The 13364-nt window shown below is 42.1% G+C and overlaps 1 protein-coding gene across 9 annotated transcripts in view; it reads left to right on the plus strand.

The window, feature by feature from the left end:
• Nucleotides 1-13364, plus strand: part of VWA3B (von Willebrand factor A domain containing 3B) — a 138356-nt gene that overhangs the window by 42221 nt on the left and 82771 nt on the right. For all 9 annotated transcript variants that reach the window (XM_038387796.2, XM_043491439.1, XM_038387792.2 and 6 more), the window contains 4 exons: nucleotides 1312-1508; nucleotides 2244-2398; nucleotides 5480-5618; nucleotides 6722-6853. In XM_038387796.2, the coding sequence (XP_038243724.2) occupies nucleotides 1312-1508; nucleotides 2244-2398; nucleotides 5480-5618; nucleotides 6722-6853 (623 nt within the window). The remainder of the gene's footprint in view (nucleotides 1-1311; nucleotides 1509-2243; nucleotides 2399-5479; nucleotides 5619-6721; nucleotides 6854-13364) is intronic.

The following is a 13364-nucleotide window of genomic DNA, read 5'->3' on the forward strand; positions in this document are numbered from 1 at the left end:
AGTCCACACAAGAGATCCACTTCCTGGACACTACGCTGCTAATAAGCGATGGTCACATAAACACCACCCTATATCGGAAACCTACTGACCGCTATTCCTACCTACATGCCTCTAGCTTTCATCCAGATCATACCACTCGATCCATTGTCTACAGCCAAGCGCTACGATATAACCGCATTTGCTCCAACCCCTCAGACAGAGACAAACACCTACAAGATCTCTATCATGCATTCCTACAACTACAATACCCACCTGCTGAAGTGAAGAAACAGATTGACAGAGCCAGAAGAGTACCCAGAAGTCACCTACTACAGGACAGGCCCAACAAAGAAAACAACAGAACGCCACTAGCCATCACCTTCAGCCCCCAACTAAAACCTCTCCAACGCATCATCAAGGATCTACAGCCTATCCTGAAGGACGAGCCATCGCTCTCTCAGATCTTGGGAGACAGGCCAGTCCTTGCTTACAGACAGCCCCCCAATCTGAAGCAAATCCTCACCAGCAACCACACACCACACAACAGAACCACTAACCCAGGAACCTATCCTTGCAACAAAGCCCGTTGCCAACTCTGTCCACATATCTATTCAGGGGATACCATCATAGGGCCTAATCACATCAGCCACACTATCAGAGGCTCGTTCACCTGCGCATCTACCAATGTGATATATGCCATCATGTGCCAGCAATGCCCCTCTGCCATGTACATTGGCCAAACTGGACAGTCTCTACGTAAAAGAATGAATGGACACAAATCAGATGTCAAGAATTATAACATTCAAAAACCAGTTGGAGAACACTTCAATCTCTCTGGTCACTCGATCACAGACCTAAGAGTGGCTATACTTCAACAAAAAAGCTTCAAAAACAGACTCCAACGAGAGACTGCTGAATTGGAATTAATTTGCAAACTGGATACAATTAACTTAGGCTTGAATAGAGACTGGGAATGGATGAGTCATTACACAAAGTAAAACTATTTCCCCATGGTATTTCTCCCTCCCCCCCCCCCCGCTGTTGGTGATGGCTTATCTTAAGTGATCACTCTCCTTACAGTGTGTATGATAAACCCATTGTTTCATGTTCTCTGTGTGTGTGTATATAAATCTCTCCTCTGTTTTTTCCACCAAATGCATCCGATGAAGTGAGCTGTAGCTCACGAAAGCTTATGCTCTAATAAATTTGTTAGTCTCTAAGGTGCCACAAGTACTCCTTTTCTTTTTGCGAATACAGACTAACACGGCTGCTACTCTGAAATCTTTGGTGAATTATGTTAAGTACAGCTAATTGTGTATATTTTCAAATCAGCAACCACAACTGATCTTCCAGTGCCTGAGCCAAATTCTGAGGATTATATAAGTTCTAAGGAGTGGTTGCAGAAGAATGGCTTGAAAGCTCAGAAGCTAACGTTGTATGAAGCACTTGCTGACTGTACTTTTCGGCATGCTGATGGGGTGGTTGACATAAAAGCCAAGCCAGAGGATGAATCTTTACAAACTGATGCTGTAAGTACTGCTAAGATTCCCTCGAATGCTTTGTCCCTTTCAGCTTCTTTCTGCTTTTCAGACTTGCAATGAAACTTTATAGATGAGCCTTTTATACAGCATGTGATCTGTTTGTAACCACATTCTTATTTGGAGGATTATAATAAAACCTTGTTAATGGAACAGGATGAAGAGGTTCATAAGTGAAATGGAGTGGAAGTGATCCTCTCTTTGCCCTGAAAGGACAGCTTTGCCTATCCTCCCCCATTATTCATGTAATCTGCTGCGAAGGATGGAGGGATGGTTTCAGCAACAACTTGTTTTTCCTTATCTTTCTGACTCCGTGGAATGGGGCAAAGGAATGTTTGTCAGTTTCTTCTCTGTTCTACATGGTCTAGGAGATCTAGAGGCCTCAGGTGCTCTAATAGTACTGGGTTTTTAAACAAAGTGTGAAGGGTTGGATTATTCTGTGTTTTGCTTGCTCTTCCCAAGCTCCACCAGAGCACTTTTCGCTATACTACTTCTCCTGTTCTTTCTAGCTAAGAGCAGGCCAAGAGGACAGGGAAATAGTTTCTATTGATTTCGTATAAGGAGCTAATGTCCTCAGCAGGTTTATAATCTGTGGCTACTTCTGCAGCTATGCAGTTGCAGCAGGCGTAGATCCCTGCCTTTTAAGTGTGTTTTCCAAATGTTGTTACAGCACATTGCAAAGATCACATTTTAAAACATATCATTCATAATTCCTTGCTCCTATAGGAGACGAATAAGAAAATAATCCATGCAAAATACTGTGATAAATTTGTGCACACTTACTGGAAAGATGGGTCTGTGGTTCATGTGTATGTCTCTACTGAGAAGTACAGGCAGTATGAAGAGAGAATGAAGAATGCTCTTGGACTAATGGAAAGAAGGTTAGTTTGGTTTCAAATGAAATCTGTTCAGATCTGTGCTCTAATGCAGAAATGTTTAAAGTTTACAACCATGGGAGACGGAAGCGGCTGGTAAACACGCAATAAAAACTATAAAGAAGTTGGACCTTTATGGGTAGGACTTCTTAGTATTCATTTAATAGGAAAGACTGATGGATGGATTGAACACAGTTTTGTAACCTTGCATTCTTCTGTTCGAGTGGAAGGAAAAATAGTTAATTTTCTGCAACTAGGAGTGTATGAATGCCTGTTGTTGATCATTGAGGAGCATTGATATGGGAAGTTGAAAAATTGCCTTTTAGTAAAAGGTACCAAGGTACTTTTAAAGTTTACAATGAAACTAGATAGGCATTTACTCCATTTATCTATGAGCTGTAAGTTTCTTGTTCAAATCAGATGCTACAATAATAAATATTAAGTAAGATAGATCATAATTCAAAATTGTTTGCACATGTATAGCACCTTCCATCTGAGAATCACAAGTATCTCCTTGTAGAGGAGCCAGTAACAATTGCAATTTCTGTGCACTTCTGAGCACAGATTGCTCCCAGTTAGTACCCACCCCAAAAAAGAGTGGAGAGAGGGTTAGGCTATGGCCCTCTGGGACATTTTGGGAATCACTTAATTAGTAATGGATTCTGTCCAACACCTGCCCTATAATCTTGGGTGCCTTAATAGTATGCAGCTATGACTCAGAGCCTGGTTACTCTTCGCAGTGTGCCCCCAATAGCATGTCTAGTCCCAACTCTCCCCAAATCCATCTCCCTGAGTTCTTAACTACCAGATACTTGGACTTTTCCCCTCTGGTATGTCACCCCTGAAGGAGTGAAAACTGACCTCTGTTATCAGTTCACTTTGACACACACACTCCAGGCAGTTTGCACAACAGAGACCTGCTTGGAGTAGAATGAAGCAGAAGGTTTATTTAATAGAAAAATCAGTGATTCAAAAACAAAATTGTGAGGAAAAGCAAACACATACAAGTCACACGGAAAATAAACATAAAGGTCAATCTCAGGCTTTCTACTTCTATATTAGCTAAATTCCTTTTTCTGGTATAAGTTACCTACTTACTATTATATTAGAAATCTTTATCTCAGAGCCACTGCACTGTTCGTTAATATCCCACACTGCTATAGTACGTAGGTAATAGTACAATAGTTTCACAGTGTGCCCCTGTCATAGAGAGGGATCCAGTGTTCCATGGACAGCACCCTGCATAGATGCTGGCTCTCAGCTTTTGGATGTCCTTCACTTCAAACCCCCTCTCTTTTGAGGATTTGCAGATTTTTTTTTTTCTTTCTCTCAGACTCTGGTGATGCATGATGGAGGAAATTCCCTTATCTCTTAGTTTTCCAAGACTGGGGGTTTCATTTCAATTTCAAGTTGTTTCATTGTTTCCCAATTAATCCCACTATTTTCTTTTTCTGACTGGGCAATGCATGGGTACTTGAAGTTAGTTTTTTGTGAACAACTAGTATGGACAGCGTCCTTCCTGCCTGATTGCTTCATCCCTCTGTTGTGATGTGTTCATTGAATCATAGAATATCAGGGTTGGAAGGGATCTCAGGAGGTCATCTAGTCCAACCCCCAGCTCAAAGCAGGACCAATTTCCAAGTAAATCATCCCAGCCGGGGCTTTGTTGTGTTGCTGTGGTTGTATCACAGTTACAATGTTCTAAACGTATATACATACTTATATTCATAGCCATAACTTGTAAACACCTCTCCTAATGACCATCAATGTCAGAACACTACAAGCTTTCATAGAAGACCTTTTTTTGACATATATTTATACACAGTAACATTGTATACAACCATTTGATTCAATTGCTTATTATTTGGTGTTCAGATCCTTTGTACCCCCATTGGGGTGTTTGGACTCTGATTGTCACACCCTGCTCTACACCCTAACTAGATCTGCTGGCTGGCCATCGAGAGGAGAACATGGTGCTCAATCCTAGGGGTGGCTCAGCAGCGGAGCTCCCCAGGAGCTCCAAGAGGCCTTTTGCTTCTCTCAAGCATAATCCTTCCCAGAGCATCTGCTGATGCGGTGCGGCTCTGCCCCACCCAGAGCTCAGGCATGCAATTAATAGGCATAACCTGGCTCTTATAATATTTGTCTGTTGGGGATTGTTCTCATTGTTCTCACAGAAACAATTATGTTCAAGCATTTCTCTTTATAGTTTTTTATGTTTCTTCCCACCAACGGTATCAGTGCCTGAATATATTTAGCAACATCCAGGTTTTTCTTATCTTTCCTTGATTTATCCTATCTTCTTCTGGTTTAAATTCACATGCCAGTGAAAGCAGGAAAGATTTGAGAGTCCAGGATTTTATATTTCAAATCCGAGAACATCAGCATAAATTTTCTATTTTGAATGGCTTGTCCATTTGTCATGAAATCTTGGTAGAGTACATCACATGCTTTTCTGAAATACTTCATGAGAAAATGTCATTCAGCTGTAAATGTGACATGATTCTTTTATTTTTTATGGCATCATTCTCTTTTAACTTGTATAGAAGTGAGTAATCTTTATCTCAGAGCCACTGCACTGTTCGTTAATATCCCACACTGCAATATACGCAGGTAGTTACAGCTCTCCAGAGGAACCTAAAGTGGAACTGGTTAGAGGCTCTGAATCAGGACAATAATTCTTTTCAGGAAAGCACTCAAGCACACTTTTAAGCCTGTGCTTAAATCCAGTTAATTAAAAATTAAGCATGTGGTTAAGGCTCCTGTTTAGTAAGGAATTTAAACATGAGCTTAACATTAAAGTTGTTTTAAGCACTTAGATTTCTTACTAAATCAGGGCCCTAAGTGGTTCCCTGAATAGGGATGGATTTTATCACGTGTTTAAGTGCTTTCCTGAATTGGGTCTGGAGTAAAGTCACTGAGCAGTAGGAACAGCTTGGTCGCTCACAGGGACAGATGGTTCAATCTAGCAGATTTAGGTTTTATTGTTACCATATTGCTTTATGCTGCCTGCCTGTCTCCAAAAGATTATTGAAATGTTGCTTTTCACACCATGTTCAGGTGACTTTTTTTTCCCCGCCCCCCCAGGGTTAAATGGCTCCAGCGAGGGAGCAGAGGACTCTTTGGGAATGTGCTTGAAGATCACATCTATATTCTCATTGATACATCTCAGTCTATGAGGGACAAACTTCCACTTGTGAAGGAGAAAATACTTCAGCTCATTCAGGTTAGATAAAATGGTGATTCCCAAAACCTGATATGTGTAGCAGTACTAGCACTTAGAGCTGGTTGAAGCTTTTTTTCCCTCCACATTGTTTTCAGTTAAAATTAGTAGCCATTTTTAAAGAAATGGAACATTTTGCAAAAACATTTGATTTTCCTAAAAATGCTGTCAATTCAGGTGCCCAATCTCGGCCAGCAGCAGCAGAGAGCAGTAGTTGTAGAGAAGTCCTGCTTATCCCTAGGCTGGAGCATGCCCTCTGCGGATGGAGTCTTTGGAGATTTTAGCAAGGCTCTAGCAACTCTCTACTGAGCGTGTGTGAATTGTGATTTTTCCAAAGGCTTGTAACTAGAGCTGGGTGACATTTTTTGGACAAATAATTTATTCACCAAAAAATGCTTTTTTGGGTTAACCAGAATAGTTTGTGAATTTGTGTTGAGTTCACTGAATAGTTTTGACTGAACTGAAAGAAAAAAACATTTTGGTAATGTTGAAATGAAACATTTCATTTAAACCTGTAAAATTTCTTTTGGACTTTCAGGCATTTTGACAAAAGCAAAATTTTTTAGTAAAAGTCACAAGCAGGACGTGGGCAATAAATAAATCGCGGAAGTCTGAGCCCCATGATGTGAGGCTGCTGTTGTGGAGGTCACGTAAAATCATGGAATCCATGACTGACTTGTCACTTCACTTTACCCATATTTAATTCTCCCCTGTGCCTGATGAGAAAAGGGATTAGAACTTGGGTCTCCCACATCCTAGGTAAATACCCTAAATACCAGACTATAGAGTCATTCTCACTCTCTTTCCCTGGCCCAATGGCTATTTATTGTCATTCAAAGTGGCAATTCATAGTCATTCATGACAAAATTATAAACAACTGAAGGATCTTATAATGGGAAATGTCAGGCAAACTTAATAATAGGTGATGCTACTATCTCCCACCTAACATATATGTATAAAGAATACTTGTCATTATTTATTGGGATTATACTACCAATTATACATGAATGAAAACTACTCTTGTCGATGTTTCTCTCCAAACGTAACATGGGTTGGGCTTTTTTTTTTTTAATATTGAGAAAAATGCAACTGACTATCTCTTACAGGAACAACTGAGACACAAAAGCAGATTTAACTTTGTGAAATTTGATGCTCAAGCAGTAGCTTGGCAAGAGAAACTTGTTGAAGTTAATGAAGAGAATTTGCAAGATGCTTGGCTTTGGATAAAAGAACTAGAGGTAAAATAGAGAGAAACATATCAAGAAGCATGTATGAGCTAAGTTACACTTGCATCCCCTATTTGTATAATAATAATCAGTTAATTGAGTTAATTTAACTAGTAATGTGGCAAGTGTGACCATGAGGCGTTCTAGAAGGCACTCATATTCAGTAGTTATATAGAGTTTGTATTTGATTTTAGTGGAGCTGAGAGACAGAATGTTGGAGCCTCAGATCAGGGATAGTCTTTTAATAGTGTTTTATATTGGTTATTTATTATATAACAGGGAAAAGCATCCGATGAAGTGAGCTGTAGCTCACGAAAGCTTATGCTCTAATAAATTTGTTAGTCTCTAAGGTGCCACAAGTACTCCTTTTCTTTTTGCGAATAAAGACTAACACGGCTGCTACTCTGAAACCAGGGAAAAGCATGTGCTTATGATACTGAAATTCTTTATATCTCCTAGTCCAGTGATTTATTTGTGGAGTTCCTGGGGGTGAGGGGTGGGCAAGGTGAAGAAACCACATAAGGATTTTGAAGCTGTGAACTAATATAAACAGAATGTCTTAATATGTTTTGTAAATGGTAAGAAATCACAGAATAATATAGAGGGGAGGGGAAACATTGCTAAGCTCTGGGTAGGGAGTTACTGAATGTTTAGAATCAGGGAACAGATAGTTTAATGAGTATGAAATTGAATTTTCTGGGCTTCCTCCAGTCCCTGCAAATAAATCACTGCTTTACTTAAGCCCCGTATGCAATACAATATCATGCAAGGCTGGGAATACCTTGAAAAGGCATCCATTTGGCATAATTTCAGCCAGTCAATGAGGAACATCTATTTTCTTTGTTATTCAGTAGGGCTGGCTAAGTGGGTGTCTTTATGAATTTCCTGTCATGCACTTGGCTCTAGATCTTTTTGTTCTTGTGCAATTCCCTCTGCTTTTCAAACTACTGCCAAGCATGACATCTGTTGCTGACCTTCAGTATATTTAAAAGAGCATGTGTGTAAGTCTTAAGATCAGAAGGTGACTTTAAGGAGAAAGTTAAAGAGAACAGCAAATCACTAGGAATATTAATCAAAACAAATTCTTTGATACTATGTAATGCACTTGGATCCCCATGAGGGGGTGTTTAAAAGGAGACAGGCCTGTAAAACAGTAACAGTTCATGGAAAACTCCCTTACAAGGGGCAACACTTGTATCATATGGGATGATAACAGTATCGTATACGAGGTATGTCAAATTTGCTAGAACTAATAGATAAAAATATCAGTGATGTGTTGAATACAGTACTGCTTCAGAGTTCTTGAGATGATGGAAAACTAGATGGGACAACTTCAAGTGTTTTCTTCACATCACTTGGATTGCCAAGAAAATCTGTTTTTCCATGATGTGCTAGAGCATATTTTGTTTGTTTCAAATTAGGTCAAAAACAAAAGAACCAAACAATTTAAACATGATGTATTTAGGATTGACATGCCCCTAATATTAGTGGCTATGTATACTGCTCCCAAAAGAACTATATATACACATATACTGGAGCACTACATATACTCCAATGGGAGCTGCGACAAGTGGCGGGCTGCAGGGACATGCTGGGTGCCGCTTCCCGCAGCTCCCATTGGCTGGAAACGGCGAACCGCAGCCCCTGGGAGCCGTGGGGTTTGTGCCTCCAGATGGTCAATGTCAACAAAATGTCTCTCTGCCCACAATCAGATTACCCTGATGGGCTGCATGCGGCCCACAGGCCACAGGTTGGCCATCACTGACCTGCGCGTTGGTGGGATCCTCCGGTTCTGCAGGTAATACGAAAGCTAAAGACCCTAAGTGAGCCGTTTCTGAGAGGAGTGGCAATGAGGTACCGACTGAGCCAGTTAAACATCCTGCACTGAGCAGCTCCGCACATAGCACAGCCACATCGGTACATAGCACAGCCACATCGGTACCGGCAACTACAGCGGCACCACCAAAAACATCCTCTTTGGTACCGATGCTCACAGTATCGCAAGAATTCCTTTTCCATAAAGACTTGCTAGTCTTTGCAACACCGGAATCTCCCCTTCTAGGTACCAGTGTTATTCCGGCATACTCGTACTGTGTCAGTTTTCACCACTATCCAGATTGGTCCCACCCTTTTCCAGTGAGGAGGGTGATGATGAGGAAGGGGACATTTACTCCTCATACCACTCTTCACCCATTTTGGCAATCACGAGACCAGGTCCACTAGAACAACCCGGATATCATCCTGTTGCAATGGCCTTATTGGGATCTATGGGCTGTGTACAGGCAACAGTGTTTGAGGTCTCCTAGCACTCACAGGGAGAGACTGAGATGCTCCCCATCAGCCTTGGTAGGTGGTCCCTCTGAGCCTCTGGAGGAGACTTTTGAAGAACGTGAGGAGACTTTGGATTAGGAAGTTGTTGGGCTGGTGCCAACTTATGTTCAACTGCTGTGACTGATACGAATGAATGTGGCAAGCACGAGTTTGGTATGGCTTGGTATGTCTGAACTTGCTAGAGGATTCTGGGAGCAGGATTCTCTTAGCATTAGATAAACGATGTAAAATCACTGAAGGTGCTGGAACTGCACTGAAATGGTTAATAATGGCTCGATCTGTATGTATATTTCTACACTGAACTTTGGAATATCAGCAGGGACGAGCTCACAAAGTAAAGAAAACGTAATATCCTGTGATCAGTGAGCTTGGCACAAGCTGACCTGGGTCGAAATGATTACTTCTGATGGCATCATGCTGAGAGCTTAAGTGAATGATTGATGAGAAGGTAAATGATGATTGAGCTTTGGTCTGTGTCGGTGTCTGCTTCGCAGTCCCTTCTGAAATATTAAGTAGAGTATACCAGTAATAAACGCCCACAAGGCATATTTCTGGGACTTGTGACTGTTTTGAGAGCAAAAGATATAAAATGCTAAGCAAAGTAAATTAATTAGATTAGTTCCCCAATTAACATCTGAAGAGGTTCGAGACTGTGAGATAAAGTCCTCAGGATAACCTAGACTCGGCTTTGAGGGACCTTTGCGGGATTCTAGAACCAGAAGGGCTCAGGGTGACCTAGGCCCTGCTTCGGGAATATTTGACAGACCAAGTACCTGAGTGGGAAAAAAAGAAAAGACGTCTCCATCTAGAATTGGTAGATATACTTGCTATGTTTGACAATCAGGATACTGTGTAGAGATAACATAGTTACTGAGGATGTATGCAAGGGAAGCTGAGGCTTATAGGAAAAGATGTGTACTGTGTAACCTTAACTGCTTGTGTGATTCTTCCTCAAATAAATTACTATGTATGAAGCATATTGGTTTCCAAATTCTCACTGGTACCGGTAACATCCGCCCAGCCATGGGCAATTAAAAGATGTGCTTCAACAGAAGTCACCCCACCAACCAATATCTCCATCTTCTCTGGACAAAGCAGTCATGCCTCCACTACCTACAACAGCTAATAACTTTAAACCATTCTAGGAGCTATTTAAAAGGATTGCTGACTTGCTCAGGACACCCTTGGAAGAAGTTGCAGAGTCTCAACACAAGCTGTTGGACACTTAGCAAACATCAACCTCATCGAAGATTGCGCTCCCCATAAATGAGGCACTCATAGATCCAGCAAAAACCATCTGGCAGACTACCAATGATACCGCCCACTTGTAAGAGAGCGGAGAAGAATTACTAAGTTCCCTCTAATGATCTGAATTTTTTGTTTTCACATACCTCACCAAATTCCTTTGTGGTAGAGGCCATGAATGAATGGCGCAGACAACACCACTCCAGAACCACCCTGTATGATTAAGACTGGAAGTGGTTAGACCTCTTTGGGCACAAGGCCTATTGGTCAGTGACTCTGCAATTCAGAATCGCCAGTTACAATGCACTAATGGCCAAATACAATCACACAAATTATTCTAAGATGTCTGAGTTTATTGATTGCATCCTTGATGACAAAAAAACAAAACAATTCAAAGCAGTCATCTTGGAGGGTCACCTTCTTGCATGGATGGCCTTTCAAACTTCGTTGCATGCATCAGACACAGTGGCATTATCCATTGCTACAGCCAGAGTTATGCAACAGGCTTCTTGTCTCCACCTCCCTGGGTTTCTGAAAAGTATAATCTTCTGTTGATCTTCCCTTTGAGGGCTTGAAATTGTTCACAGCCAAGACTGATGAATCCCTCCATACCCTAAAAAATACTAGGAGAACTCATGGTCTTTACAGGTTTCAGAGTAGCAGCCGTGTTAGTCTGTATTCGCAAAAAGAAAAGGAGTACTTGTGGCACCTTAGAGACTAACAAATTTATTAGAGCATAAGCTTTCGTGAGCTACAGCTCACTTCATCGGATGCATTTGGTGGAAAAAACAGAGGAGAGATTTATATACACACACACACAGAGAACATGAAACAATGGGTTTATCATACACACTGTAAGGAGAGTGATCACTTAAGATAAGCCATCACCAACAGCAGGGGGGGGGGGAAGGAGGAAAACCTTTCATGGTGACAAGCAGGTAGGCTAATTCCAGCAGTTAACAAGAATATCAGAGGAACAGTGGGGGGTGGGGTGGGAGGGAGAAATACCATGGGGAAATAGTTTTACTTTGTGTAATGACTCATCCATTCCCAGTCTCTATTCAAGCCTAAGTTAATTGTATCCGGTTTGCAAATTAATTCCAATTCAGCAGTCTCTCGTTGGAGTCTGTTTTTGAAGCTTTTTTGTTGAAGTATAGCCACTCTTAGGTCTGTGATCGAGTGACCAGAGAGATTGAAGTGTTCTCCAACTGGTTTTTGAATGTTATAATTCTTGACGTCTGATTTGTGTCCATTCATTCTTTTACGTAGACACTGTCCAGTTTGGCCAATGTACATGGCAGAGGGGCATTGCTGGCACATGATGGCATATATCACATTGGTAGATGCGCAGGTGAACGAGCCTCTGATAGTGTGGCTGATGTGATTAGGCCCTGTGATGGTATCCCCTGAATAGATATGTGGACAGAGTTGGCAACGGGCTTTGTTGCAAGGATAGGTTCCTGGGTTAGTGGTTCTGTTGTGTGGTGTGTGGTTGCTGGTGAGTATTTGCTTCAGATTGGGGGGCTGTCTGTAAGCAAGGACTGGTCTGTCTCCCAAGATCTGAGAGAGCGATGGCTCGTCCTTCAGGATAGGTTGTAGATCCTTGATGATGCGTTGGAGAGGTTTTAGTTGGGGGCTGAAGGTGATGGCTAGTGGCGTTCTGTTGTTTTCTTTGTTGGGCCTGTCCTGTAGTAGGTGACTTCTGGGTACTCTTCTGGCTCTGTCAATCTGTTTCTTCACTTCAGCAGGTGGGTATTGTAGTTGTAGGAATGCATGATAGAGATCTTGTAGGTGTTTGTCTCTGTCTGAGGGGTTGGAGCAAATGCGGTTATATCGTAGCGCTTGGCTGTAGACAATGGATCGAGTGGTATGATCTGGATGAAAGCTAGAGGCATGTAGGTAGGAATAGCGGTCAGTAGGTTTCCGATATAGGGTGGTGTTTATGTGACCATCGCTTATTAGCAGCGTAGTGTCCAGGAAGTGGATCTCTTGTGTGGACTGGTCCAGGCTGAGGTTGATGGTGGGATGGAAATTGTTGAAATCATGGTGGAATTCCTCCAGGGCTTCTTTTCCATGGGTCCAGATGATGAAGATGTCATCAATGTAGCGCAAGTAAAGTAGGGGCATTAGGGGACGAGAGCTGAGGAAGCGTTGTTCTAAGTCAGCCATAAAAATGTTGGCATACTGTGGGGCCATGCGGGTACCCATCGCAGTGCCGCTGATTTGAAGGTATACATTGTCACCAAATGTGAAATAGTTATGGGTCAGGACAAAGTCACAAAGTTCTGCCACCAGGTTAGCCGTGACAGTATCGGGGATACTGTTCCTGACGGCTTGTAGTCCATCTTTGTGTGGAATGTTGGTGTAGAGGGCTTCTACATCCATAGTGGCTAGGATGGTGTTTTTAGGAAGATCACCAATGGACTGTAGTTTCCTCAGGAAATCGGTGGTGTCTTGAAGATAGCTGGGAGTGCTGGTAACGAAGGGCCTGAGGAGGGAGTCTACATAGCCAGACAGTCCTGCTGTCAGGGTGCCAATGCCTGAGATGATGGGGCGTCCAGGATTTCCAGGTTTATGGATCTTGGGTAGCAGATAGAATACCCCAGGTCGGGGCTCCAGGGGTGTGTCTGTGCGGATTTGTTCTTGTGCTTTTTCAGGGAGTTTCTTGAGCAAATGCTGTAGTTTCTTTTGGTAACTCTCAGTGGGATCAGAGGGTAATGGCTTGTAGAAAGTGGTGTTGGAGAGCTGCCTAGTAGCCTCTTGTTCATACTCCGACCTATTCATGATGACGACAGCACCTCCTTTGTCAGCCTTTTTGATTATGATGTCAGAGTTGTTTCTGAGGCTGTGGATGGCACTGTGTTCTGCATGGCTGAGGTTATGGGGTAAGCGATGCTGCTTTTCCACAATTTCAGCTCGTGCACGTCGGCGGAAGCAGTCTATGTAG

The sequence above is a fragment of the Dermochelys coriacea genome, chromosome 1 (genome assembly GCF_009764565.3).
Source record: "Dermochelys coriacea isolate rDerCor1 chromosome 1, rDerCor1.pri.v4, whole genome shotgun sequence".
NCBI lineage: Eukaryota > Metazoa > Chordata > Testudines > Dermochelyidae > Dermochelys > Dermochelys coriacea.